At 38.1% G+C, this 24968-nt stretch overlaps 2 protein-coding genes across 3 annotated transcripts in view; one reads left to right on the top strand and one right to left on the bottom strand.

Moving 5' to 3' along the window:
* The window catches only part of LOC114726035 (trihelix transcription factor PTL-like), a 31094-nt gene extending 7143 nt beyond the window's left edge, over window positions 1-23951 (top strand). Inside the window, exons 3-5 of one of the 2 annotated variants that reach the window (XM_028912610.1) lie at window positions 10872-10881; window positions 20732-21228; window positions 22139-23951. In XM_028912610.1, the coding sequence (XP_028768443.1) occupies window positions 20735-21228; window positions 22139-23399 (1755 nt within the window). In that variant the 5' untranslated portion in view covers window positions 10872-10881; window positions 20732-20734 and the 3' untranslated portion in view covers window positions 23400-23951. Of the gene's footprint in view, window positions 1-10871; window positions 10882-20562; window positions 21229-22138 lie in introns of those variants that run through there. The other variant, XM_028912609.1, reaches the window with a different exon arrangement.
* On the bottom strand, window positions 5345-6711 carry LOC114726036 (ethylene-responsive transcription factor ERF024-like). Its single transcript, XM_028912611.1, has one exon. The coding sequence runs from the start codon at window positions 6182-6184 to the stop codon at window positions 5585-5587; it is 600 nt and encodes a 199-aa protein (XP_028768444.1). The 5' UTR covers window positions 6185-6711; the 3' UTR covers window positions 5345-5584.
* Window positions 23952-24968: the final 1017 nt, after the last annotated feature.

Here is a 24968-nt window from a genome sequence, read left to right as displayed (position 1 = left end):
TAATACACTTGATTAGCAAGGATATTTTAAGAAAGACAACATTTATTTATTACAAATAACTAACTTAACTTATTTTCCTAATCTCCTCAAATTAGTTAACTAACTCTTATAATTAGGACCGGGCGTAGTATATAATTATAAAATGTATAAAAAACAGTCATGTTATTTGCAAGACCGTGACTAGTTGCAAGTGTACTGTATAAAGATATAAATTGATGCAATATTTTTTATAGAATTGATTTTTTTATATAAAATACAAAATTATATAAAATCACTAGAGAATAAATTCAAATTCCAAAACCAGAAAAAATTTATATTACAGGCGATACACGGCCACCAAATTACCACTAACGAACCAGCAAACTCATGATTATTAAATACGAGTAATTGACTAGTAGTAACCTCGAACAGGCACATCTCACTACTTTTGAATTTACACAATTCTCCCCGGATGACAGACAACTCTTTCCTGGACCAATCAACTTTCATGGGTATGACTCTTGAAGTGGTTTGCACAACACTATTCCCCTCCATTTTCTAAATGAATATGGCTGGACTGCGTTCATACAATTGTAATTGTAATTATACATAAAATCAGGAAATTTAGTGCAAAAAAAGCCACATCAAGCCTTTTGGAAAGCCGATTTGAAAGCTTAATGATTATCAATAATTAAAGTCCCCCTCGCAAATAATAATAACTGAGTTACTGTCTCCTCTACTAATTCTAATTAGTGCGCCGTTTTCATTTACCAATTCACCATCATTATCGACTGCTTTCTTTTGTGTAGTCAATTGTTGATGGTTAAGAATCTGCCCCTGAATAGTAATGCTATGTTTGGATTTCCGTTTTGGGGGAGTAAAAGCACATGGGAAGTCCCATATGAAACTGAGGTTTAAGACTTTTTGTTTGGATGGAGTAAAAGGCCAACCAACTTTTGGACCAAACCACTGGTATGTTGGAACGCTCAAATTTGCAGCTTTTGAGCGTTTAGGAAGGTGATACATTGTTAATAGGGCATTAAATGCTCATTCAAAATTCTACTTATCAGATTTGCCCTTCACCATTTTCCTCCCCCATCAGTCTTCTCTCTCACTCCCTCACTCAGTCAGCCACTCTTTTCCCTCCGTCAACTGGCCTGCAGATCGCTCCCTCCCTCCCTTAGTCTCGCCGGCTGTTCTTCCTCCCTTAGTCCTGCCTGCAGATCGCTTGCTGCCTCCCTCAGTGTCGCTAGCTCTTCTCCCTCTGTCAGTCTCACCTACAGATCGCACTCTCCCTCCCTCAATCTCGCCAGTGTCTCCCTACCTTAGCTATATATATCTTGTCTTTGTCGGCATCCACATTTTTTACATAGCATACATTTTAACATTCATGCACCAATTTCGAAACTAGATGTTGGTTCGAGGTAAAATGTGGTCTTCCTTTCCCCTAATAATTGTTGTTGATGTTTGACTGATACGAAAAATTGAAAAAGTTATTTTTTAAATGACTGCGTTGTCTCCCCCCCCCCCCCCCCCGGTTGGGCAGCTGAGCGCTCAACTCCACTCTCTCATACCACCATTCTTCTTGTTAGGGGTTTGGCGGGCTGCAGTTTGCCTGCATCTCTACGCACTCACTAATCAGGCCATATATAGGAGGTCCAAAATGATTAAGATCTTTGGGCAATAGCATATTACTACTCCCCTGCGTCAGCATTCGAATTAAAAATCAACGACTTGATTGGGCTATATATCTAGGGAGTATTTTGTTTCTTGCTTTGTGGATTCCTTTAAAGAAAAGCAAGTCATCTGTACCTTGGAGGTCTGATTATGGAGGATGAAACAATTATTGCTCACAAACCATTTTTATTTTATTATAATAATTTTAGGTATTTTTTTAACTATGATTATATTAAAAACATATAATATCAAACATTACTATTCAATAAAGTTTATGCTCTTTTCAATAATTTTGCAACTAAACTTATTTTTCTATTAATCATCTAAATAAATTTTAGCTTTTTCAACTGACTTTTTATAGCACTAATCTAAATATAAATCACATTACACTAACTGACTTTTACTCAAACCTCAGCTTACAAAAATCAGTTAGAATAAAAGACAGTTTTGTCACTGTCAATTCAAACACACCCTTAATCATGACAATAGTTTTCTTGCTCTAGGCCTCGTAAATTGGAATGTAGCCCATGAACCCAACTCTAAGGGTATGTTTGGCTCAATGAGAGGAAGAGGAGGGGAGGGATTTTAATGGAGGGAAGGGGAGGGGAGGGGAGTGGAAGGATTTTAATATCACCTTGTTTGGATTTATAAAAAAAGAGGGGAGGGGAGGGAAAAATATTTTAATATGGACAATTTTGCTCTTATTTTATTTAAGGCGTGGGCATAATAGTCACAACATGACAAAATATAAACATAATGATCACAACATGACAAAATATGAACATAATGGTCATAATATGACAAAATATTGCCTTTTCCCTCCAAATCCTCCCAATTTTGGAGGGGAGGTTGAGGAGGGGAGGGGAGGGGAAATTTTAAAAATTTTTCCCTCCCCTCCTAAAATTTGTGTGTTGCCAAACAAGGGAAAATGATTAAAATCCCTCCCCTCCCCTCCCCTCCCTTCCAAATCCCTCATACCAAACACACCCTAAGGGAGGGCATCCTACACAAAGGAGATCACAAAAGGCTTGCTTTTCATGCATGTGACGTATGCATATACAGAAGCTTTAATTGGATTAGTAATATGAGAATTTATGTATCCGTTAACTGATCATTAAATCAGAGAGAACAACCTCAGAAAACGAAAGGGGAAAAAATCGTCTTCTGTTAACCTGCATCTCAAGTAAGCTGGTAGCACAGGAACTGTTATTTCTGAGGGATATGAATACAGCGCAGAGCAAGAAATTAAGCAAAACTTAGCAGCTAATTAACATAGTCGTTCGGGTTCTAATTGCAAATTGGGCTGACGAGACGGGGAAGGGAGACAAGTGATGTCCACTGGGGACGTGTTGGTTCATTTCGCTGTGATGTCAGAGCGAGAGAATGGGTTTGAAGATTCACCACTATATGACATTGATAGCAGTGTTGTGTTGCTACACACCCACATATATATGGGACAGTTGGAATAAGCTAAGGTCGTGCTTTTAGTTAACATGAGATGGAAAAGGGGCGGGGCTAAGCCGTCATATCCACTTCTGGTATGAGGGACATGTCATCTCTAATCATGAACAGAAGAAAAGCACAGACGATCGTAACAGTCAATATTGGGGATTATTAATCCTTTTTTCTCGGTGCTCAAACCATGCTTATCCCTTAATAATCACGTCCCTTGACTGCGCCCATCATATTACTTTTCCACCTCTGCCTGTACCCTAAAAGTTCCCTCATTCGTTTTCCAGCTTTTCCCCTGCCACTATCTCCCATTTTTCTCAATACTCTTTTTAGTCTTTACTTTAGACGTGCACAGAATGCCCATACGCTAGCTGTAAGATCTGAAGGAAACAGAATCATTTGATCGATGATATGAAGAAACCCAAACCCCTTCTGTGTTTCTCTAGATAAAGTTTTGCTATTTTAATCATTTGGTCCGATCCCATTTTTATTACATACAGAGACCAAACCAGAATAATATATGTACTGCATCTTTAATTTGCCATGTTAGCTAATTCGCGCACCTTGTTAATTTTACTCGCATAGTCTTCAAATTTTTATGGATCGACACTTAGCTTCGACATGAATCATTAACTTTTGTTGTCCTTTTTTAATTATTTTTATTCACATTTATATTGATTCAAATAAAATAATCAATGCAACCGATCGAGAGAATGTACAAGAATTCACTTCCAATATTAATATTATATTCCTTGGGTACTTTTCCATTACGAGAATCTGCCCCCGGGGGGGGGGTTCGTGCGCGCGCTTTTCTTTTTTTTTTGGGGGGGGGGGATAGTAGTGAAGCCTAAAATCCTCTTAATATGCAAACAGAAAACAAAAGGAAAAAGGAAAAAGGAAAAAGATCGAAAAGCAGCGTGAGGAGTAGGGTCATGAAGGAGGACAAAGGTACGTAAAGGTTGGATGGCAAGGGCTCTAGCTAGGATCAAGTCCTCCAATATGTGTATATGAAATTAAATTACACATGTTTGGGTTCATGTTAGCTAGAAATCACTAAATCAGAATGACTAATTAGCAAGTGAAATTTAGACTGAAATCATGACCCTTGATGGATCAGCTGGGGATCAAACAGTAAAATGTTGAAACCAATGGTAATTTTTATTTACGCATAAATGGGGACCAGATCAATCGAGGGATGGTTATCAGAGAAGGGTAAAGTGTCACCGTCCGTAACATCTTATGTACAGTCTGTTTTTCACGCTGTTGTGAAAACGCAAGACGCTTGAATTTGACACGTCAACAATGGATGATACTAAGTGGACCACCCTCTTGAACTCTCATATATATATATATATATATATATATATGTATATGTATAATGATTATTGCCTATATAACCCCAGAAAACTATCGATCCTACGATGGGCCTGTTTGGGATAACGTTCTAAATTACTTATAAACACATTTCACATAAGTCGAAACAAAACTCTTTTCACATACTTACCTCGTATTCCATAAATCATAATTGAAAAGCTATTTATAAGCTATTCCAAACAGGTCGGATATCATATAATATTCTTGTAATTGCTTGCGATTAATAGTAGGGTGCAATCAGGGTACTCCCAGCCTCCGTTTCAACTGAGTAATAATCAAATCAGATTGACTAAACCCTCCCCACTTGCCCTCCTTTTCTTTATTACTAAACTAGACATCCTTTGCTTCCCGATCTTCATACTTCAATATAATTAATTAAGAACCACAGAGAGTCTCGCACACCGGCAACCAACGAAATCAGATTAAGATTTTTAGCTCTGATCTGTGTTCTCTTCAACCTGAACCCGCGTTAATTTTAACGTAATGGGCTGTACAACTGATTGGCGAACGTAAACATGTTATTGAATACGGCAAGTATATGCGTAATTCAAAATAATTTCCAAACTTCAGGTGAGGAATTATAAACCATTTAACAGAGTCTTACCTGAATAGGGATGTCTGCATAATTGACTATATAAAACCTAATGAAATAGTTTGGCTGTGTTAAATGCAACCCTAAGCCCTAGGGTTGTTGAAGATTCAAAGAGATAACGTCAACCTTCAACTATGCCACGTCGACGGAGATTAATAAACACGTACACCCAAACGCTTACAATCATTCACCCATCACTGCATGATAAATAAGTAGCTAGAAGCATTACAGATAGATGGAACAGGATCAAACCTCATAATAATACTGAAATACATATATAGACCGAGATTTTTGTTTTTAATATTTTTTTTTTCCAAACATAAGAAGACACACACCACTCCATTTCGTCGTATCAAAGCAAAGCAGGCCTTGATGTGAGAGTTCTCCCATAATTTATTACAGGCCAACTTCTTCATCTTCTTTTGTTTTGTTCCTTAATTAAAAGGCATTATTAATTATAGTCGTGCAGCAAATACTATAAAGAGGGGGGGTTTTATGTGACGGGAGACATTATGGAAATTTCCAAAGGTTTTGATCATCGCCACCGACGTTCCCTCCGGCAGCATCATCAGCATCGTTGTTCCCAGTAAAGTCCAGAGGAGGAGGGGTGAGCAGCATTCCTTCGGCCATATTGACAAGAACATTAGGTAAATCGAAGATTAAATCCTCGTCCACAAACTCAGCACCCCCATATTGTTGTCCCTCCGAAGCACCAACATTAGCATTCCCTTGTTCATTAGGCACGGGTAAGGCATCCCTGGCTGCCCCAGCAGCAGCAGCAGCACTGGCTGCAGCAATCTGGATATCACGGGCAGAGCCAGAGGCCGGAACGGGCAGCGAAGAAGCCGAGTCAGGGAAGTTAAGGTCAGCGTCCTTACCTTTGAGGGCAAGGGCGGCCACGTCATAGGCAATGGCAGCCATTTCAGGGGTAGGGAATGTCCCTAACCATATCCTATTGGGCTTCCTGGGCTCCCGAATTTCAGACACCCATTTCCCGCTACTCCGACGCCTCACTCCCCTGTACACCGGGTGACGCCCGGTTGCTGCACCGCTGCTGCTGCTAGCTCCGGTGGCAGCGCTGGTAGAACTAGAGTGAGTATTGGAACGCATCGTTTTGGCAGTTTGAGATTGAGATTAGTGAGATCCCGTGGCGGTTGGAAGTTGTGGGAAGCCATCATTTATGGGGGCTTGAATTCGAGGGGAAATCTGATCGAAAAGGAGCAAAGCTCGGAGATGAAAGTGCAGACCAGTTGTTTATGAACTGCGGCGTGTGGAGGGTTGGGGTGTAAGCCAGCTTTTTGTTGGATATCTCGTTGGAGACCGTGTTCCGCAGCAACAACACATAAAAGACGCTATACCTCCCCCCCGACCCACCCAATTAAAAAAACTTCAGAAAGTGATATGTATTGCCCCTCCTTATTATACATCAATAACCCCATTTTGTTTCTTCTGACATAGATTTGATGTATTAGACAGAGAACATAGTTTTCATCTCAACAGTGACGATCACTTACAAAAAGTACTGTGCAAAACAACACTGACGCGGGTTTGGTGTTGGGATTAAAGCAAGGGGTGTTTGAATTAACCTTTCTTAGAGTGATTTGATGATACATGGGTAAATACTATTCTATTTTGATCCTATTTCTAATTCATTTTCAATTTGATTTTTATTTAATATATATTTTCTTAAAATTAAAGTCAACACAAAAAGTAAATGAAGAATAAAATTGTAAATTTATATGCAAAATTTATCTCACTATCTTATAAATAAAACTAAAAGAATATAAGAAAAGAGTTTATCTCAATTTTTGTGAAAGCATTTTGTTTTTAAGTGCTCTTGATGTCTTCCAAACACCACCTAAAAGGAAAGTTTTTCTTTCTAATTTTTCTCCCTCATCCCTTGATGATCTTTTATTTTTCCCTCAACCACTAAAACTGGGTTCGTGTTGCTGCCCCGACATCAGAACGAGAAACTGAAACTGATAAGACATCATCAAAGACAGTAGATTACCTTGTCATTTCTATTAAGAGAGCAGTTTAAGAAAACCTGTTTTCCGTCAAATTCTGCATGATGATGTGGCGTCTAATAAACACTGCCGTGCTGTCAACTGAACTATTTGAGAGCATCTTACGCATGCTGCATATTAATGTTACGATCCCGGCCAAAGTACTCCGATCCGACTCAAGTAGTATATTCAAAATTGAGGTTTTATCTTAGTAACAAGAGAGATTATTTTGCTGTGCCTGGGGGAAAACACAGTCGTTAACCCAGAGGGGGTCACACAAGAGTCTCTTCAAGTTAGCTTTCTAACCTCCCAGTGGAACAGGGAGAAGAAAAGATTATTGTACATTAAATATGCCACACCTACTGATCCTTTGAAGTGTTAGTTGCGGAAGAAATCAGGAGCATCACGAAACTTATTTTTAAATTCTTTTAAGGAGGTTGCCCATGATGAGAATTTAGTTGTCATTGGTCAATATATATAATTATGGTTAGAAATTTGGGAAGGTTTATTTAATAATTGAATGGTCTATAATCACTTCCTTGAACCATTACCGAGAGTGCTATTAACGTTCTAACTTTCAATCAATTCATCAAGTATTCTTTAATTTTAATTAAATATAGCGTTTTCGTGGGGAAAAAAAATCCCATTCTGATTTTGGAAAGTGGAGGCTTGTCGACTGTGGCATCATGTGTTTTCGAAAGATTAAAAAAATGTTGGGGCCATGGTTTGTACGGAAACTTTATGTTGATTTTGTGCATAACATGGTTCTGTAATACAATATTCGCCCGTAACAATTATTATTAATCAATTGCCATTGTGATTACTTTTTTTTTTTTTTTTGAATTGGCTCTTCATTCGGTCGATAAATTTACAGAAGTTTCAGTGGGACACGAATTAGAATAAATATCTGTTCGCTTATTTATTTTTCAAAATATCACTGCTGTTGAAACGTGAAAATGACATTTCTCGGCGATTAATTATTATCGCGCGCACGCACACCTTTATTTAAATGGTTATTGCAAGGAATGTTTTCAAAATTTCACACGTTATATTGATGTGTCTGGTCAACTCCGATTTTCAAACAAAGTTAAAAAAAAAAAGTACAGTTCTAATTTCCAAATCTTTCAATTGTATTATCATTATTGTCCAAAAAATCATTAACACGCATATTAATATAGACATACGTACACAAATCCACTGTGGACTGCCTTTCCCGTGTAAATTTTACTCGTTCTTTTTTCTTAATTTTACTTGTTCATATTCTTTATGCTTTGTTTTTTTTAATTTCATTGAATCAATCGCGAACCGGCCGCTGGAATCCATGCCGCTAGCTCATGCTCGCATTGAATCCTGTCAGGTCCTGTCCTTTCATCATTTCCCCACTCTTACGTATCCTAGATAATTTTTTATTTCCAAAGGAAGCGTGTGGTACAAAAAACCGAAACTTAACAAGACGAGATAAGGTGCGAGAAGAGAGTTTTGATGGGAGAGAAATTTGATTACATCCTTATCAGAATGAGCAAGAAACCTTCGGGTTTAGCATAACAAGAGATCACGCGGTTTTCGAATGATGATAAAATATTTGCACAGAGACTTGTAAATCAAAGGGGGCCGTCGAAGTGGAATTTAGTGCAAGAAAGTAATGCGAATGAATTAAAGTGGCGTGGTCGACTAGAGCGATGAACGGAATGTCTTAGAAATACGAGAGATTAGGAAGTAGTCTGCGTGAGGAGAGACAGGAGAACCCCACCAATGGTGGTTTGGCCTTGACAGAGACGTGGTGGGCAGATTGCAGGACAAGGTTTTGAAATTTAGTTCAAGCTTCAAATTAAGCAAGCCTGCTACTTGCACACCTAGATTAATTACCAATGGATAACGCTGCCCTAATTAATTTAGGGTTGTGGCTGTCAATGATCTGTCTGGCCATGAATCTGTGCCTCTGTATATATTTACTACTGGAAAAGGGAATATGAATGGAGTTAGTAGGTAAGGCCGTAATTATACGGGGGCATTATCAGGCTGTGCTGCACAGCGGTGTGCCGCTACCGCGTATGCTTCGTAGCATCTTTGTTAATTACTGTTTCCCTCCGCTGTTATTTTTTGCCCACCACGCCAGCTACCTCGTTCAACTTTGGCAAAATTGCACTGGAGTCCCACGGTAGATAAAATATTGTTAAAAAAATTCCTAAAAATCTAATAATTGTTTTGGAGTCTCAAAGAAACTTGACTGTAATAATAGAAAAATAAAACAGACCTTCTTGCCCCTAGTAATAAAAAAGTGTTAGAAAAAGAGTTGTCGATTGCTGTTTTACTTGTCAATTTATCGAATAGTACATGTTTGAAATATTTCAAGTTACACAGTGACAAGTAATATTAATATATCATATGAACTAATACTTTTTGTTGATAATGTCATGTGATATTGTTATTAAAAAAGTCAGTTATCACTTATATGAAATTGTGAAATCAATTCTCATTAATTAACTCTTCACATTATAAGTGATAATTGATTTTTAATAATGATATTATATCACATTATCATCAAAAAGTATTAGTCCATGGGATATGTCAATATGACTTGTCATTATGTAACCCTAAATCATATTTTCCAAACTCATATCTGCAGATAAATTGAGAAGTGAATGAGCAGTATTAACAACTATTGCGGCCTATGTTGATAACTGTTTTTTTAGCACTTTTTTTATTATTAGGGGCAACAAGGTCTTTTTTACTTTTTTATTATTGCAGTCAAGTTCCTTTAGGACTCTAGAGCAATTATCAGATTTTGAGGAATCTTTTTGCAATATTTTGTCTATTATGAGACCTCAGTGCAATTTTCCCTTCAACTTTTCTCTCTTTCAACTTCTTCCTCTCCCCTTATCATTCTCTTTGAATTTTTCACTTACGTGCTCATTTTTCTCGCCTAGGATTTGCCCCTCCGCTCCATTTTATCCCCACCATTCTACATCAACTATCAACTTTACACCTATAAACCATTTCTTCTACTTCTAAATATTGTGATTACTTAACGACTTCGCATTTACTATTAAACAATTTAGGTAAATAATTCATTTATAAAAAGCATGCATTGATTTTTCTTTAAACTGCCCCTTCATTTTAATAATCTACAATTAAGTATTATTAAGACAGCGTACATGTTATCCAGTAATCTAGCTAATAGTTTGGACCCACTGAAGTTGTTGCAAGTGACAGGAGCCATCATCCCTTAATAAACACGTGCTCGTGATTTCGAACTCCAACCGCTAATCATATGCACGCAACAACTTAATTGGGAAAGGTTTGCCTTGTGCCTTCAGTATCACGAGGAAGATAATATGATCTTCAATGTCAGAAAAGTTTTGTCTTTGTGCCCGCGGGGGAAAAAAAAGAAGAAGAAGGGAAACATAGAAGAGATTGAATTTTTATATTTAAGGCCAAAATAAATATTCCAATCCTGTTTTGTACTGTTAGAACTCAAAGCAAGTAATAAAATATTATTTAACTAGATATTTAAATATATGTCAAGAGTGAAGAATAAAAAAATAAAATAGATGTATCACTCTAGTTGGTTGAAATAATTATAGATTAATCGAGCTATAAAGACGAATCAATTTAATACAAAATAATTAGTTACTGTACTGGACAGTCTGGGAACAGCACCAGGGACGGGAACGTGGGCCCATATTTGTTCGGGCGTACTTAACAGCTTGCCCCAGGAGATGCAATAACAGCATTGGAGTTGGGTTTTTCTTAACAGGTTGGCCCATATGGGTTTGGGCTTATTTACCGAGGGAAAGCTGAAAGTTGTATGTGTTCGCCATAGGAAGGTAAATTGTGCGTGTCTGGAGAGTTGAGGCTGTAACGCTATAAACGAGGGAGTGGTTTAATTTGGAATGGTACTCACGGCAAAATGTTGAATCTTGTTATCTTGACGAGGAATTTAATTTTTTTTTTTTTTTCAACCAGCAAGACGACTAATTTAATTTCTTGGAAAATAGAAAAAGCTTGGTATTATTAATTTTTTGAGAAAACAATAAATATTATTAACACTAATGATGAGTGATGACTGAAAATTGAACAGAATGGCCCGGAGTGGATGATGGAGCAGCAGCAAAGTGACGTCGTTGGGGAAAGAAAGAAAAAAGCAGAGTGATGGGAGTTTGGGGATTTTCAAAAGGCGAAAGTGACAGGCCGGGTGGCCCAAGAACCGCTCCTGGCTTGTATTAGACAATGAAAAACACTCAGGTACGTGTGACGCAATTCCGATGTTTGTCGGTTTTATAGTAGTATTTGCTAGTGGCTGTTGTTGTTTCATATCGGAATGAAGGTAACTGGAGAGTTGTCAGTAGGGAGGGCTGGGCATACTGGGGGGGTGCGGGAAGCAAACGGTGCGCTTTATGGCAGACGCGGCAATCACGTCTACGCAGATAGGATACGGGGCGGAGGGAGTGGAGATGGAGGAGAAGGACGTGGGCTGTAGTATATGCGAGACACCTGTGAGCATTTGGATGCGATGTGATGATTGAAACGCAAAGACGCTTTTTTGGCTGCTCCTAAAAGCCACTCCTTTAATTACATCAATGCCTCCCTTTCCTCCTCCTCACTTTCTCACCTCTCATCATTCTTTTCATCTCCTTTTTAATTAAGCCTGCCAACTCATTCCTTTCTCTCTCCCAGGCTATAATCACATTTTCAAACCCAAATCCCCTTCATCTGACTACCACTTCCCGCCTTAATTCCCCCACTGCCCCGGACATGTATGTTTCGCGGCCATCAATCAAATCCCTCCTTGATTCTTCCCCCTTTTTTTGCTATTTTTTTTTTCCTTTTTCTGCTTTTCATGTCACACACTCGCTCGCAACAAACGAAAGTAGGCTTGTCATGTGGTTTGATGTGATATGGTGCTTTGAATGTTGCCCCGACTAGGTAGGTAGCCCTAGCCTACACACAACAAGGAGGGGTTTCATTTTCATGCAAAGCCATCATGGCGGAGGCGCCGGGCCCCCCCCGTCGTATCTCCTTGAATCATCATCCTCCCTCCTAGTGCCAACTATCCGTAAGTGGCAATTTTGAATTCGGGATTGCTCTCCCTCTGGACCTTTCTGCCCTTCTCCCTCCATGTGACCCCACCTAATCATCCGCCCCCCAATACCGCCTCGACACATCTCGTCCCTGTCACTCGTCTTTGCATCTCCGTGCCCTCCCTTTCCCCACCACCTCATCACACTCCGCCCCCGTCTCCTCCCTAAAGTCAACATTCTGGCCTGTTACACCAACACACGGCCCATCCGCATCCTCATTCCATCATGTTTAATTCGTGATTATGATACGAAATTAAACTCATGATGCTGATCGTTATAAAATATCTAATCTGTGGATCGAATGAATGAATGGTGCAATTTATGCTCTCTGCAACTTCAGAACAGGTTATGTGTGTATTTTTCTTAAATGGGCTGTGCAGCGCGGTGCTAATAAAGCAGGAGAAGAAAAGGGAATTGACTTTGATGTCATGATAGCGGGGCCCAGTCTTCTCTGAGATCGGCCTTTGCATGGGGTCAGATGATATCCGATGCTTGAAAGTTGAGAAGCAAGAGGGAGGGAGGGATGCATTTTAGCGTCTGTGAAATGTCAACTTGGGATCCATCAATTGAATCTGGTGCGTCCGCAGCGAGACCGTCAGGAAAGGACGGGCGTCGGGGCCCACCCTCCCGTCTCTCTGCCCGACAGCAGCCTCGGGCCCGGCGTCCCCCCTCAGCGCTCCGTCACCCAATCATTCACTCCCTGTTGGCCACGTCATCGCCCTGCGCACACCTGATCGGCGAGCTTCATGGGCAAGCCCACTCGTGCACATAATTGGGTTTCGGAAATTGTATGAAAATGAAAATGGCAAAAAGAGAGGAGCGGATTTCTGTTTTTATATATATAAAATACCGGGGGGGGGGGGGAGCGTAAAATGAGTGAATAATTGGGGTAAGTTTTGAACGCGTATGCATGGGCAGAACGTTCTGCTGCTTCAAAAGCAAGCTATCAGTCCTGGAGTTCTGACCTGTCCCCATCAGATGCACAGAGGGGGGAGGACTGAGATATTCCTGCTGACTTTTTTCTTGGACATGAACATCACGATACATGTCGAAATGTTAGCCCCGTAAAACCGTGCGGGAAGCGGCAAGTTCTTTTCTTTCTTTTCCCTCTTTTTTTTTGGGGGGGGGGGTTTGGGGGGCGCGGTGAACTGAAACGAGTTGATTACGAGTAATCATTATTGGAGTTAGAGAGAGCTAGGCTTGTACACTTACATTCTCCTGATGGCTATGGTTTGCTGGGTTGTTGGGTTTGGTATTGGGGGATGAAGGAATAAGAAATTAGTAATAAATAAGTGGGGAGGAAGGGGGAAGTAAAGTACTGGGGGAATTGAATGCAAGGGAGGGAGGGGGGTAATATGGTGATGGTACCAAGCGTGGAGAGGGAGGGAGAGGGAGAGGGAGAGGGGGTTGTACATGATGAACAGAGGTCGGCATCACCTGCGTGCCATCACGTGGCCTTTGTTGTTCTGTTCATTTTATCAGTTCCCAGCTAGCCGACACGCACATGGCCCCACCCCTCCCCTTTCCTTCCCTTTCACTCTATCCTCCCCCTCATTCTCCTTGCTTCAATCCCGCCTTCCTCATTCCTATATTTATGATTTATCCAAATCAAATAATCGTTATTTCATCTCCACTCATTTCTTTAATATAATTTCTTCTTCTCATCTTACAATCACGCACGCGTCATCGCCCCTTTATAGATTATTCAAAATGTGCCATAACCCACGCCCTCCTTTCAACATCAATTCACTCATGCATTGGTGCTTTTTGTTCAAGGAAAAAAAAAATCGTATTGCTACTCACGTCAGTAATTAATATAAAATCCTTGTTTCAATTCCGATACCCTATTGCTTGACCTATTGTGATGTCAGATAATGTTCTTCCAGAATGTGACATGTCCATATTTTTTGAGTTACCACCATATATACATGAATGATGACCTTGCGGCGAATTGACGAGTATAGATGCCGAAGGCAGTTAGAAAAGCTAGGCGGTCTCTGTGAATTAAAAATAAAATGCACTGTGTCTTGACTGTTAACCGCTTGACATGTCTGTGCAGATTTGTTATTCTCAACAAAGATTCGTTTATTAATCTATTTGTTGGAGTTAATAGCCAGCAGCGATAACAATTACTACTACTATAATAGAAAGTTAAATAATAACGCCTCAACTAACACGGTGAAAATTGTGGGGAGATAAGGGCAGGTCCTTCAATTACATCATGCAAATCTCCAAACCCCGCACAATAAAATACTGCTAAAGAGGAGGGCCATGGCTTTTCTTTAGTCACTATGCACAGTAAACAGCCTTTTAACACCATGAAAGTGCCGCATTTACTGAATTATTCTCTCTCTCTCTCACCTAAGGTTGAATCTACATATATACTCCTCTAGTGCTATTTATAAAACAGAAAAAAAAAAGAAACATTTTTTGGTCTTATTTATAGGATATTGAGAAAATTTTTTTGTATGAATGTATAATTTTACCTTTAATTTATTATTATGCTGACTTTGTTTATTTGAGGCATAGTGTATGTTAAATAGAAACAAAATTAAAAAGTTGTTGAATTTTAAATGATAGTTAATAAAGTTCAAGATTTTTCTTGGTATGTATAAAATATGTTAAAAATGATTTATAAATAAGAATAAATGAGTAACGTGTAAAGTAATTGATGTGCACACTCAGCCTCTATGGCATGAAAACGAATGCGTATGCATCGAGATGGAATTGTACCCAACAAGATAAATTAAAAAATATTCTTCTAGTCCTATTTATAAATTATTTTTGATGTAGTTCACACAGATTAAAAAAATCTTAAATTTTATGAACTCTCATTTAAAATTCAACAACTTTCCTACTTTATCTCTATTTAATATGCATTATACCTCATTTAAACAAAGTCAACACAATAATAAATGAAGGGTAAAATTATACATCTATACAAAAAATTTATTTCAGTACCCTATAAATAGAACCAAAAAATATCTTCTCTCTGCCTTATAAATAGAACAAGAGGAGTAGTAATTTATGAAACATGGGTTCCAACGGACACGGCGTCATAGTTTTTTTTTTTTTAAATGAACTCGTAGTCCTTCAGTCGTGATTTGCACGAAGACTCCAAGCTGCTGATCCAATGGCGCGCATGCAGGGTCGTGATTCGTGGATCTATATGAGATTTATTTTTTCCTTTTATTTTTTTTTAGCGGTGTTTTAGCCCGGAGGGAGTGAGGTGCACTGGTTTAGCACTTTAAAAAGAGGCGAATTAGTGAAAACAATTTTTTTTTTCTCGGTTGATGAAATTTTGGTTTAATTATTTCTTATTTGGCATCAAATGGATCTACTTAAACCGATGCATAATTTTTTTTTAAAAAAAAATCTGTCTGGAAATTAAGTCTTATATTATAAATTCTTGGATTAGTATTATTTACCAACCCATTTTTTTGTGCCGGATTGGTTTAATTTAGCTCCGAACCAAATAATAATTGATATATGTCTGACTGCACACATGAGGTGCGGGGCTCAGCGAATTCACTCGGACGGCTCTGTGCAAGCATATAGTTAGATAGACTTGAAAAAGAAAAAATCTTTTACTTCTCCAATCTTTATATTGTAAAATATAATTAAAAAGTTGATTTTATTCTAAATATAAAACTTATTTTTTATATTTATTATTTTTTTCAAATTGCCAAACGCATCTTTTATTAGGGCACATATGAAGAAAAAAAAATATACTACGTTCGATTTTAATTATAAGACCTCGTTTATAGTCTATAAATGAAGTCTTATAATTAGGACCAAAGTTAATATTATCTAAGTAATATTATAATAAATTAACTATCTCTATTAATCTAATCAAATTAGTTTAATAATACTACTAGCTGTTAAAGTAAGGATCAGAAGAACAATTAACATGCATGGGGATTATCCCTGATAAAAATATTTACAGAATCTCCCCACACTTTAATATTCACGTATATACACCATATAGGACACGCACCTGTGCATGAATACTGCTAGTTCGCTGCAATTTCAAATAATGGGTCCTTATACGGGTCTATGTATGTATGGGTGATAGTTTAAACAGCAAACCAAAACAGTACTCAAACCACGACATCAAAAGGATTAAAAAAAAAAATATTGAATACTATTCACAATCCACCATATTCTTACCTTATTATTGTGACCTTAATTTTTTCATGCTCTTTTCGGGTTTCTGTGTATAGCTTCTGTTATGAAATTTCTGTAAATTTCAAAATAACAGTGATAGAATCATGTAAATTCTTCTCTTTTTTTTATTTTTCCCCCCTTCTGTTTACTCTTTTGTCACAGTGACTTTGCGTGCTTTACAAAAGATCCAAAATAAGAAAATCGAAGACCGAGGACTAAATCATGTGAGAGAGGCGCACGCAAAACTTGAACATCGGCTTGAGAATATTTCTTTTTAGGTAAACAACTCTCAGAATATATTGAATATATACAGTACTTGCAAGGTGTTCCGTGGTGGACGGTGCACTTGGAAAAGAGCTAATATTCTCCCCTGTCCTGCATTGAATTTGTTAATGATTAAAATGCTTGAAGTGTGACTAAGAAAGGGAAGAGGAATATCAAATGCCCTATTAACACCCGGGCCTAAAAGGGAGTCACTTAAGCGAAAAAAACATTGTTAATTGGCATTCACATTCTCAACGTTCTGAGATTAAGCCCCGACAAAGCCTATTTAATTTCCATATAACTAAAAACTGTCACTTAATAAGATAGCGAAATTATAATCAATGGTTGAACCAAAAAAATAAATAAATAAATAGTGGCAAAGTTTAAGACTCATCCAATCCGACTCTCTCTCTCTCTTGCTTTTTATAAAGCAAATTTATTTATTTCACATAAAAAAATAGTTGATGTTTTCAAATTTACCTTGTACCTTTATAAATACCATTTTTTTAATTGAGTATAGTTATCCCTATATTGAAGGCATGTTCAATACACTATTAAGTCCTAAATATACACATTTTCAATAGAAATTGAAGGCCCGTGGCCCTTTTACTAAAATCACCCTTTATCATTGGTCATAAGTACCTTTTATTAATTAAATTCTTTTCTCTCTCATCCTATATTTTTCATTAATTGAAAGAATTTTTAGGGGGGTATTTTTGGAAACATACGTTAACTATTGTATAAATTACACGCACACAAAAACTTCTTGAAAAAAGGACCGGGGGAACAATGATTTCAGGGTGAAATGTGAGAAAATGAAAATGTTTTCCGTTTGGGATTTGCTTCTAAGGTTTGGATCTATATATTAATAACTCGTCAACGTATTGTGGCGGGTATATAAATTTGCATGCTTATAATACCTTTCCTGACCATTCCCCCCCCCCCTTCCAATTAGCACAAATTAAACTACGTTGGTCAAAAACCCTGACAGGTTATGAGGCCCTCTTTGTTCTTTTCTTCTTCCTCTCAGTAAATGAAGGAAGCCCTTATTTTGGAGCACGCTTACTGTACACTTAGGTGAATTTGCACATTCATGTTTCATTGTTGGGGGGAAAAACACTGGCTCCATGACTTCATGTCCTGATGTGCTCACTCAGGCTAAACACCACATGGTTTTTCCTTTTTCCTGTCATAACACTATTCTTCTAAAAAAATATCATACAATCGTTTGATTCAAAACGGTCACACATGGTTTTTTGTTAGATTGTTTTCGTCCAACGATTTTACGTAACAAGTTAAAAATACAATTTTTTAATAACTTATAGCATAAAAAATGCATTAGCCGGTGGTTTAACTGTCAGAAATAAATCCATTGCCCTCGAATGTTTTATATGCGCCTTTTTCTTTTGAAATCCATGTCATGTACCCCTTTCAATGTTTTGTTGTGAGAGTTCAGCACTTATATTTGAGATTGAGGACATGATCGTCTTTCTCCTATAAAAAGGCTATATGATTCTCTCTTTTATTTTGGATAACTCAATACACTATAATATAAAATCAATAACACGTAATATTATTTACGAGGTATGATAAACGTAACCAGTTCTTCTGATGCAATATATTGGAAGCCTTGCATTTCATTAATTTAGGACACTTTATTTAAAAAGTTAATAAAGGATTTTGAAAATTCGCTATAAATTTATCTTCATCGAAGCAGTATAACTTTTTGACTGCTCAGAATAAATATATGGTTTCTTCAATTACACGAACAATTTATTTCAATAGCTAAACAGAATGGGAGAGCAAATTCAGAATATAATAGGTTGTAATTTAAATAAATAAACAGTTCATTCTATAATTGAAAATCTGATCGCCGTTATATATATGATGTGAAAATTCCAAGGGAGAGAAATATTGATGAATTGGAAGTAATACAACTTATTTTTCCTATTACGAGGTATATTTTTATATGAGGAAAACAATTCAGATAACTCTGAGGACAATTCTCAAAAGGCTTCACGTAGGGGGGAAGTCTCAAAAGCCGGAAATCATTCAGCCTAATTATTCTGGAATTATGGATTCAATTAATTGATAGATTTAACCTGTATTAAAATCATTACTTCGCCCATCAACGATAATTAATTATTCAGAACCAAAAAATGGCAGTAATTTAGTGTCAAATATTTAGTAATTGAGTAATAATTGTAAGATGGGGGCAGGACGACGGTGTTGTAGAGAATAATTACCAAAAGTCAAAAAGGTGGCGTCCAAGCACTATACACGCGTCAGCAAGACAAAATTCTGCTGTCTCGCATTCGACCTCTCTGCTATTATCCACGCGTCGATCCCTCATTTGCAGCCTCCAACCCCTCCTAATATTAAACAACCGGCTTTCCTCGTTTCCCTTGTGCTTCCTTACTTTAATTTCTTATACAGTCTCAGACGGGTTAATTTAAACCTAACTACTACCGGTGTTTCACTTCGTATTTATCATTATCATTAGCATTGTAGTCGCTTTTACTCACTATTCTTACTGTCTTAGTAAGATTTCAAATTGGAGTATTATTTATGTCTATTTGCTAGCTACGAGATAAAAAGAAAAACGAAAATAAAATTAAGAATTAAAAAGCTTCCCTTCATAAACAAAAAAGTCCTAAGTACTTTGTACAAAAGTCACTTTATTATCGTTTAATAAATGCGGGAAAATTACTTGCTCTTTCGCTCCTTTGAATTGTGTGTTCCACACACCAAACATAGTGTGAGTGTGTGACCTTGATGTGTATAAATAATATATTTTTTCGTTCACAAAAAAAAAAGAATATTTTTTCCAAAATTTCTCATTTTGGGAGTAATTGTGTAATTTGTGAAGTTCATCTCATCAACCAGCTGTATTTATACTAAAATTTACATATTCAAAAAGTACAGCACATCAAATTACTCATAAACCGCAAACCATCCATTCAATCGTGTCAGCACTTCATATATATATATATATATAAAGAGCGCGCCCTATCTAATTCTCATCTAGTGCAGAACAAAATTTTTAAAGTAAAATGAAACTAAAATATAATAGCATTATATATTCTACTTATTGAAGAATATTTCAATCGATATCAATAAAATTAGTCGTGACTGTTCGTTTACTCTTTATCTATGCAAGTACCGCATCAAATCTTTAATATAAAAGTTATTTAACTAATTTACATATATTAAGAAAATTAGTTATATTAATTATTTATAAAAGATACGAGCCAATTTTTCTAAAATATTTATTTTTTAATCATAATTATTTGTAGATGGACCTCCTGACATGTGTAATTAATGGGAATGCCTTGAAGAATGAATTGTAAACTTAAAAAATAAAGTGAATTAATGTGTAATATTAAGGATCAAATCCAATTCTCAAATAACTTTTATATCAAGAACAAGGGGTAGTATTATTTTTCAATGGGTTGCTATATTTTGAGACTACTTTTAATTAAAAAATAAAATCCACGCACATTGGTACTGGGGGACTTTTATAGTTATAAAATTATATACTCCTCCGGTCCTAAATGTAAGACCCTTATACACACTAGTATAAGGGTCTTACATTTAGGACCGGAGGAGTATCATATTTCTTCACTAGTCAGTATTCTATAATCCTAGAAGCATAAAAAGATCTGTATTTTGTCATCTGTTTAAATTCTACTGTGTATGGACAAAAATAATACCATGCGAGAATAACTTTAAGTTCCAAAAATGTATATTTGTTAAACAAAGAAAAACCGAAGTTTCATATAGACGCACCAAGCCCAACCCATCCATAATGAACAAAGGCGTAATAATAAGCACCATTCTTCGCTGAAAAAGCGAAAGCGAAGGCTTAATAATATAATCTTAATGCCAATACGCGAGAGAGAGAGAGAGAGAGAGAGAGAGAGGCATATTTGATATAACATACGCAATAGGCATACACACTTGCGCACAGACATGGGACCATTGTCCTTCGCTTAAAATTTGAGCTTTTTCGTGGACGACACGATCCGAGTCTGCCGCTTCTTCCCCCTCCTCCTCCTTCACTCTTTCTTACTGTCTTCTTCTCCTAAGACCTCACTCCCACCTGAGCTTCCTCTTCTCAGCTTCCCCAGAATCTCATGGAAATGGAAGATCACCACAACAATCATCATCATCCCCAGCAATATGGCATGGCGGATCTCAGGCAGCTCATGAATGGAGGTCCCAGGTCGACTGCTACACATTTCTCCTCCCTGCCTCCGCAGCCCACGGCGGAGCTCTTCCAGGCTCACCGGAACCTCACGCCCACCCACCATCAGCACTACGACATGATGATGTTCGGTCGCCATGTCGCCGATGTAATGCCTCGTGCCCTCCACGACTTTGCCTCCGATTCACCTCCTGCCGCTGCTCCACCCACAAACAATATTACTGTAGCCACTCCGGCTACCACCGCCAGCGCTTTCACCCCTCCACTCAGTGGCTTAGAGGCTGAGACCCCTGGCTGCCTCGCCGGGGATGCCTCCACGGGAAGATGGCCCAGGCAGGAAACACTCACTCTTCTTGAGATCAGATCTCGTCTCGACCCTAAATTCAAAGAAGCCAATCAGAAAGGCCCCTTATGGGACGAAGTCTCTAGGTACTTAATTTCTTCTTCCTAATTCTTCTATCTTCATCTCCAATTCTTCTACTCGCTTCTTCTGTTTTAAATTTCTGAAGCTTGAATATTTTAAAATCACTATTTTTCTTGTCCAGCTTGTTAATTTGAGTTGCAAACGAGTAATTCAAGAGAACCGACAAAATTAAATACCAGTAAATACACACACACAAACACACACACTGCAACTCCGTGACAATTGATTTCTAGCTGTATCAAGATGACTGCCTTTCTGTTAATTTAATCGTGGGCTGTGATTTCTGGAAACTGGGATGGCTTGCGGGTGTACAGTTTTGTCAACTGTTTTCCGCTGGAAAATGACAACACTGGCTTCAGTGGGATACCCAGGTTTCGTTTCTCTACTCAATTTGTGATTGTTGCTTGGGTGGTACTTGAAGCACTAATAAGTTGATATATGAAGACTAGTACGGTACTACCACTGACTCGTTTTCCATTTTGAAAATTTGTACCCCTCCTTTAAGTGCAAGTTTTTCCATTTTTCTTAAGTTTTCAGTCTCTCACTGATCTAGAATTGATTGACCTCTTAGATACCTCTATGGACCCTTTTTCTTATTTTGTATCGTCTGAAATGACATCAACCACAAGGCTCTTGCTTCAAAATCTTATTTCTATAGCAAGTTGAATGGTCATATATGCTTGGTTGTATTTGCTATAACTAGGTACCGAGAACGAACGTTAGAAACGTCAGTGCATGGCATTACATAATTATTAATTAATTAATTAATTCCCTGAGAACATCGTCACATGGGCCTGCGTCGTAGGGATTTTTCGCCCAACCCTCTAACTAGGGTTCTAATAACTTCCTACGATTAGGCTATTGGTGTTTTCCTTCCATTACCAATTTGTTTTTCCTTCTGTTGATGATGATCAGGATCATGTCGGAAGAATATGGCTACCAAAGGAGTGGGAAGAAATGCAGGGAAAAATTCGAGAACTTGTACAAATATTACAAGAAGACAAAGGAAGGTAAGGCAAGGAGACAGGATGGGAAGCATTACAGGTTCTTCCGTCAACTTGAAGCTTTGTATGGAGGAAACAGCAACTCGACCTCAGTGCAAGAAACCAATTATGGCAGCAGCGGAATTCGCTTTCAGACACCCTCCCAAACAAATCAAGACATGTTTCAGTCTCACAACCACAAGACTTGTGATAGCCTCAGCCTCACAAACTCAACAGATTTCGGCACGTCATCATCGGAGGACAACAATCTTTGCAGTATGGAAAATGATTCGACGGAGAAGGGGAGGAAGAGGAGTAGTGGAAGCAGATGGAAGGCAAAAATAAAAGAGTTCATTGACTCACAGATGAAGAAGCTGATTGAGAAGCAAGAGGCGTGGATGGATAGGCTAGTGAAGACGCTTGAACAGAAGGAGAAGGAGAGGATTTCAAGAGAGGAAGAATGGAGAAGACAAGAGGCAGCGAGGTTGGAAATGGAGCACAAGTTTCGTGCTAAAGAGAGAGCATGGATTGAAGCAAGGGATGCTGCTCTAATGGACGCCTTGCAGAAACTAACGGGAAGAGAGGTAAAAGCTCAATCTCCGGTTGAGCAGGCCCTAATTGTGGCTAATGAAATTCAGAATCCTAGGGAAAACCAGAACGAAGAGGGAAGTGAAATCCTCAACGGTAGCAATAGAGGTGTTGACAACTGGCCAAAAAGTGAGACAACAAGGCTCCTAGAGTTGAGGGCGGAGATGGAGTCTGGGTTTCAGCAAAGTGGGTGCTCGGAAGAGGTTATGTGGGAGGAAATAGCCAACAAAATGGCTTGCTTTGGCTACGAAAGGACTGCTTTGATGTGCAAACACAAGTGGGAAAGCATAAACAGCTTTACAAATACCAAGGAAGGAATCAAGAAGCGCAAGGAAAAGTCTAGAAGCTGTTTTTACTTCGACAACAACGTCAATGACCAGCCATCCTTGTATAACCAAGGAACTACTCCGTATTGTGATATCGACGTTAACGATCAACGGCACGACAATGAGAGGCTACAAACAAATAATGGCTCGTCGCCTTCAAATTCCAATGCGGTTGCGGCGGACGTTAACTGTTTTCCCTTCTTTATCAGCACTGAAGGATCAGAAAATTTGTGGGAAAACTACGGCTTGAAGATTAACAAAGGAAATCAAAACCAGTGAGTGAAAGATGGTTGAGTCCTTGCAGCCACACGAAGATTAATTTGACACTTTTTTCCTGATAGGTACCGCAAGAGCCAACTGAGGGTTTACATATAGATTGATTAAAAATAGCCGAGTAGGCGGTCCATCCAGCTCATTATATTTGTGGGCATTTAGGACAAAATAACGAGTTCAGCTGTTCAGCCGTTGTACGTTTTTATGAGGGAGACGAAGTGGCACAGTTCACTTGAATATGTTCAAATGTGACCCCAGTTCAGGTGAGTTTCTTTCAACCCGTATTTACCGTTTTGTTTTAGGCTTGCGAATGGAGTCGCATTAATTTCGTGTTACTTGCACCATCAATAATGTCTATATTAGTTAGGCTATTTTCTTCCTTCCGTGTAAAGTTGAGATAAGTGAACTGTGCGTGTCGGCAGCCTGTGCCTGTGTACTGAATGAAAATGAACTGTGTAATTCTGCATCACTTCTATGCCTTGTATATATATTAACTCGGTAATAGGAAGACTGTAATTCAAGAACCAAATTATCTAAAGTGATATTTTTCTTATGAAAATACATTGTGTGCCACATATATATGGAGTTCTTCCTATTTCTGATTAATGAAGTATAGACTTTTCTTCGGCTGTTATTCTTGATAGTTTGTCCAATAAAACAAATATCAAGAAGTTTTTTTTTTTTGGGGGAAAGAAAAGGGGAAAAATATTAGCTTAATATCAGAGAGTCTGAAATATAAGACTTTCTAAGTTGAGGTTTTTATGTATCGATTCCTTGCTTTCCTGGGTTGAGCTTGTGTTTAACTCAGGTACATCGTGTACAAAGTTGATGATCGAGTGCAATTGAACAGCTGCCATAAAAAATTATATTTCAAAAAAAATCCGTCTCGAAGAACAAAGTACGGGACGGGAGAAGTTAATACTTCTGCAAAAGGGTTTCCGCATGGGATATGTGAGCTTAGCACTCGACTTTTTTAGCACGATTCTACCAAATAATTTCTTGCAAGTAAGCAGCAACGTAGTGTTTATAAATGCACATACATAATGTATCTGTAGATGGATGCCTCCCTCCCTCCCTCCCTCTCTCACTCAAATTGTGCTTAGTCTAACCAGGAACGTTCGGAACCTAAGGCGTGAAACCTAATCATTTCATTTCATAATGCCCTTCATTACAAATTGAGTCGAACCCGATGAGTTATGTTGCGAATGCCCTGGCCATTGCGATGAGCAGAAAGTTAATTTGTAAATTCTAAGACATACAGATATAGTAAGTAGGAGTAGTATAGGTGCATTAATTGATTTTAAGCGCAGAACAGCAACATCGATCAAGCGAAGTACATTTTTGTGTGTGTAAAAACTGACAGTAATCAGGATCATTTAATATCATTCAGCGTACGGTAACTTTGCAGAAGGAGAATTCTTCGGTGATGCAGTATACTGATGAGTCATTAACTTATTGTGGTCCTCTTGCTGACCATTGACCTACATCACCCCACCAAAAATTTTGGTCCATGCCGCATTCCTGCCTCACGTCTTTCGCGGACTTTTGTTGAGGATTGCTTAGCTTCTGGCTATA

This window comes from Neltuma alba, unplaced genomic scaffold, assembly GCF_004799145.2.
Source record: "Neltuma alba isolate B1F8T4 unplaced genomic scaffold, ASM479914v2 tig00012323_pilon, whole genome shotgun sequence".
Lineage (NCBI taxonomy): Eukaryota > Viridiplantae > Streptophyta > Magnoliopsida > Fabales > Fabaceae > Neltuma > Neltuma alba.
This window is presented reverse-complemented; position numbering and strand designations above follow the sequence as displayed.

Bases quoted from the DNA above. Each gene is read 5' to 3' on its own strand.
- LOC114726036 (XM_028912611.1), bottom strand. From the start codon at position 6,184: ATGCGTTCCAATACTCACTCTAGTTCTACCAGCGCTGCCACCGGAGCT.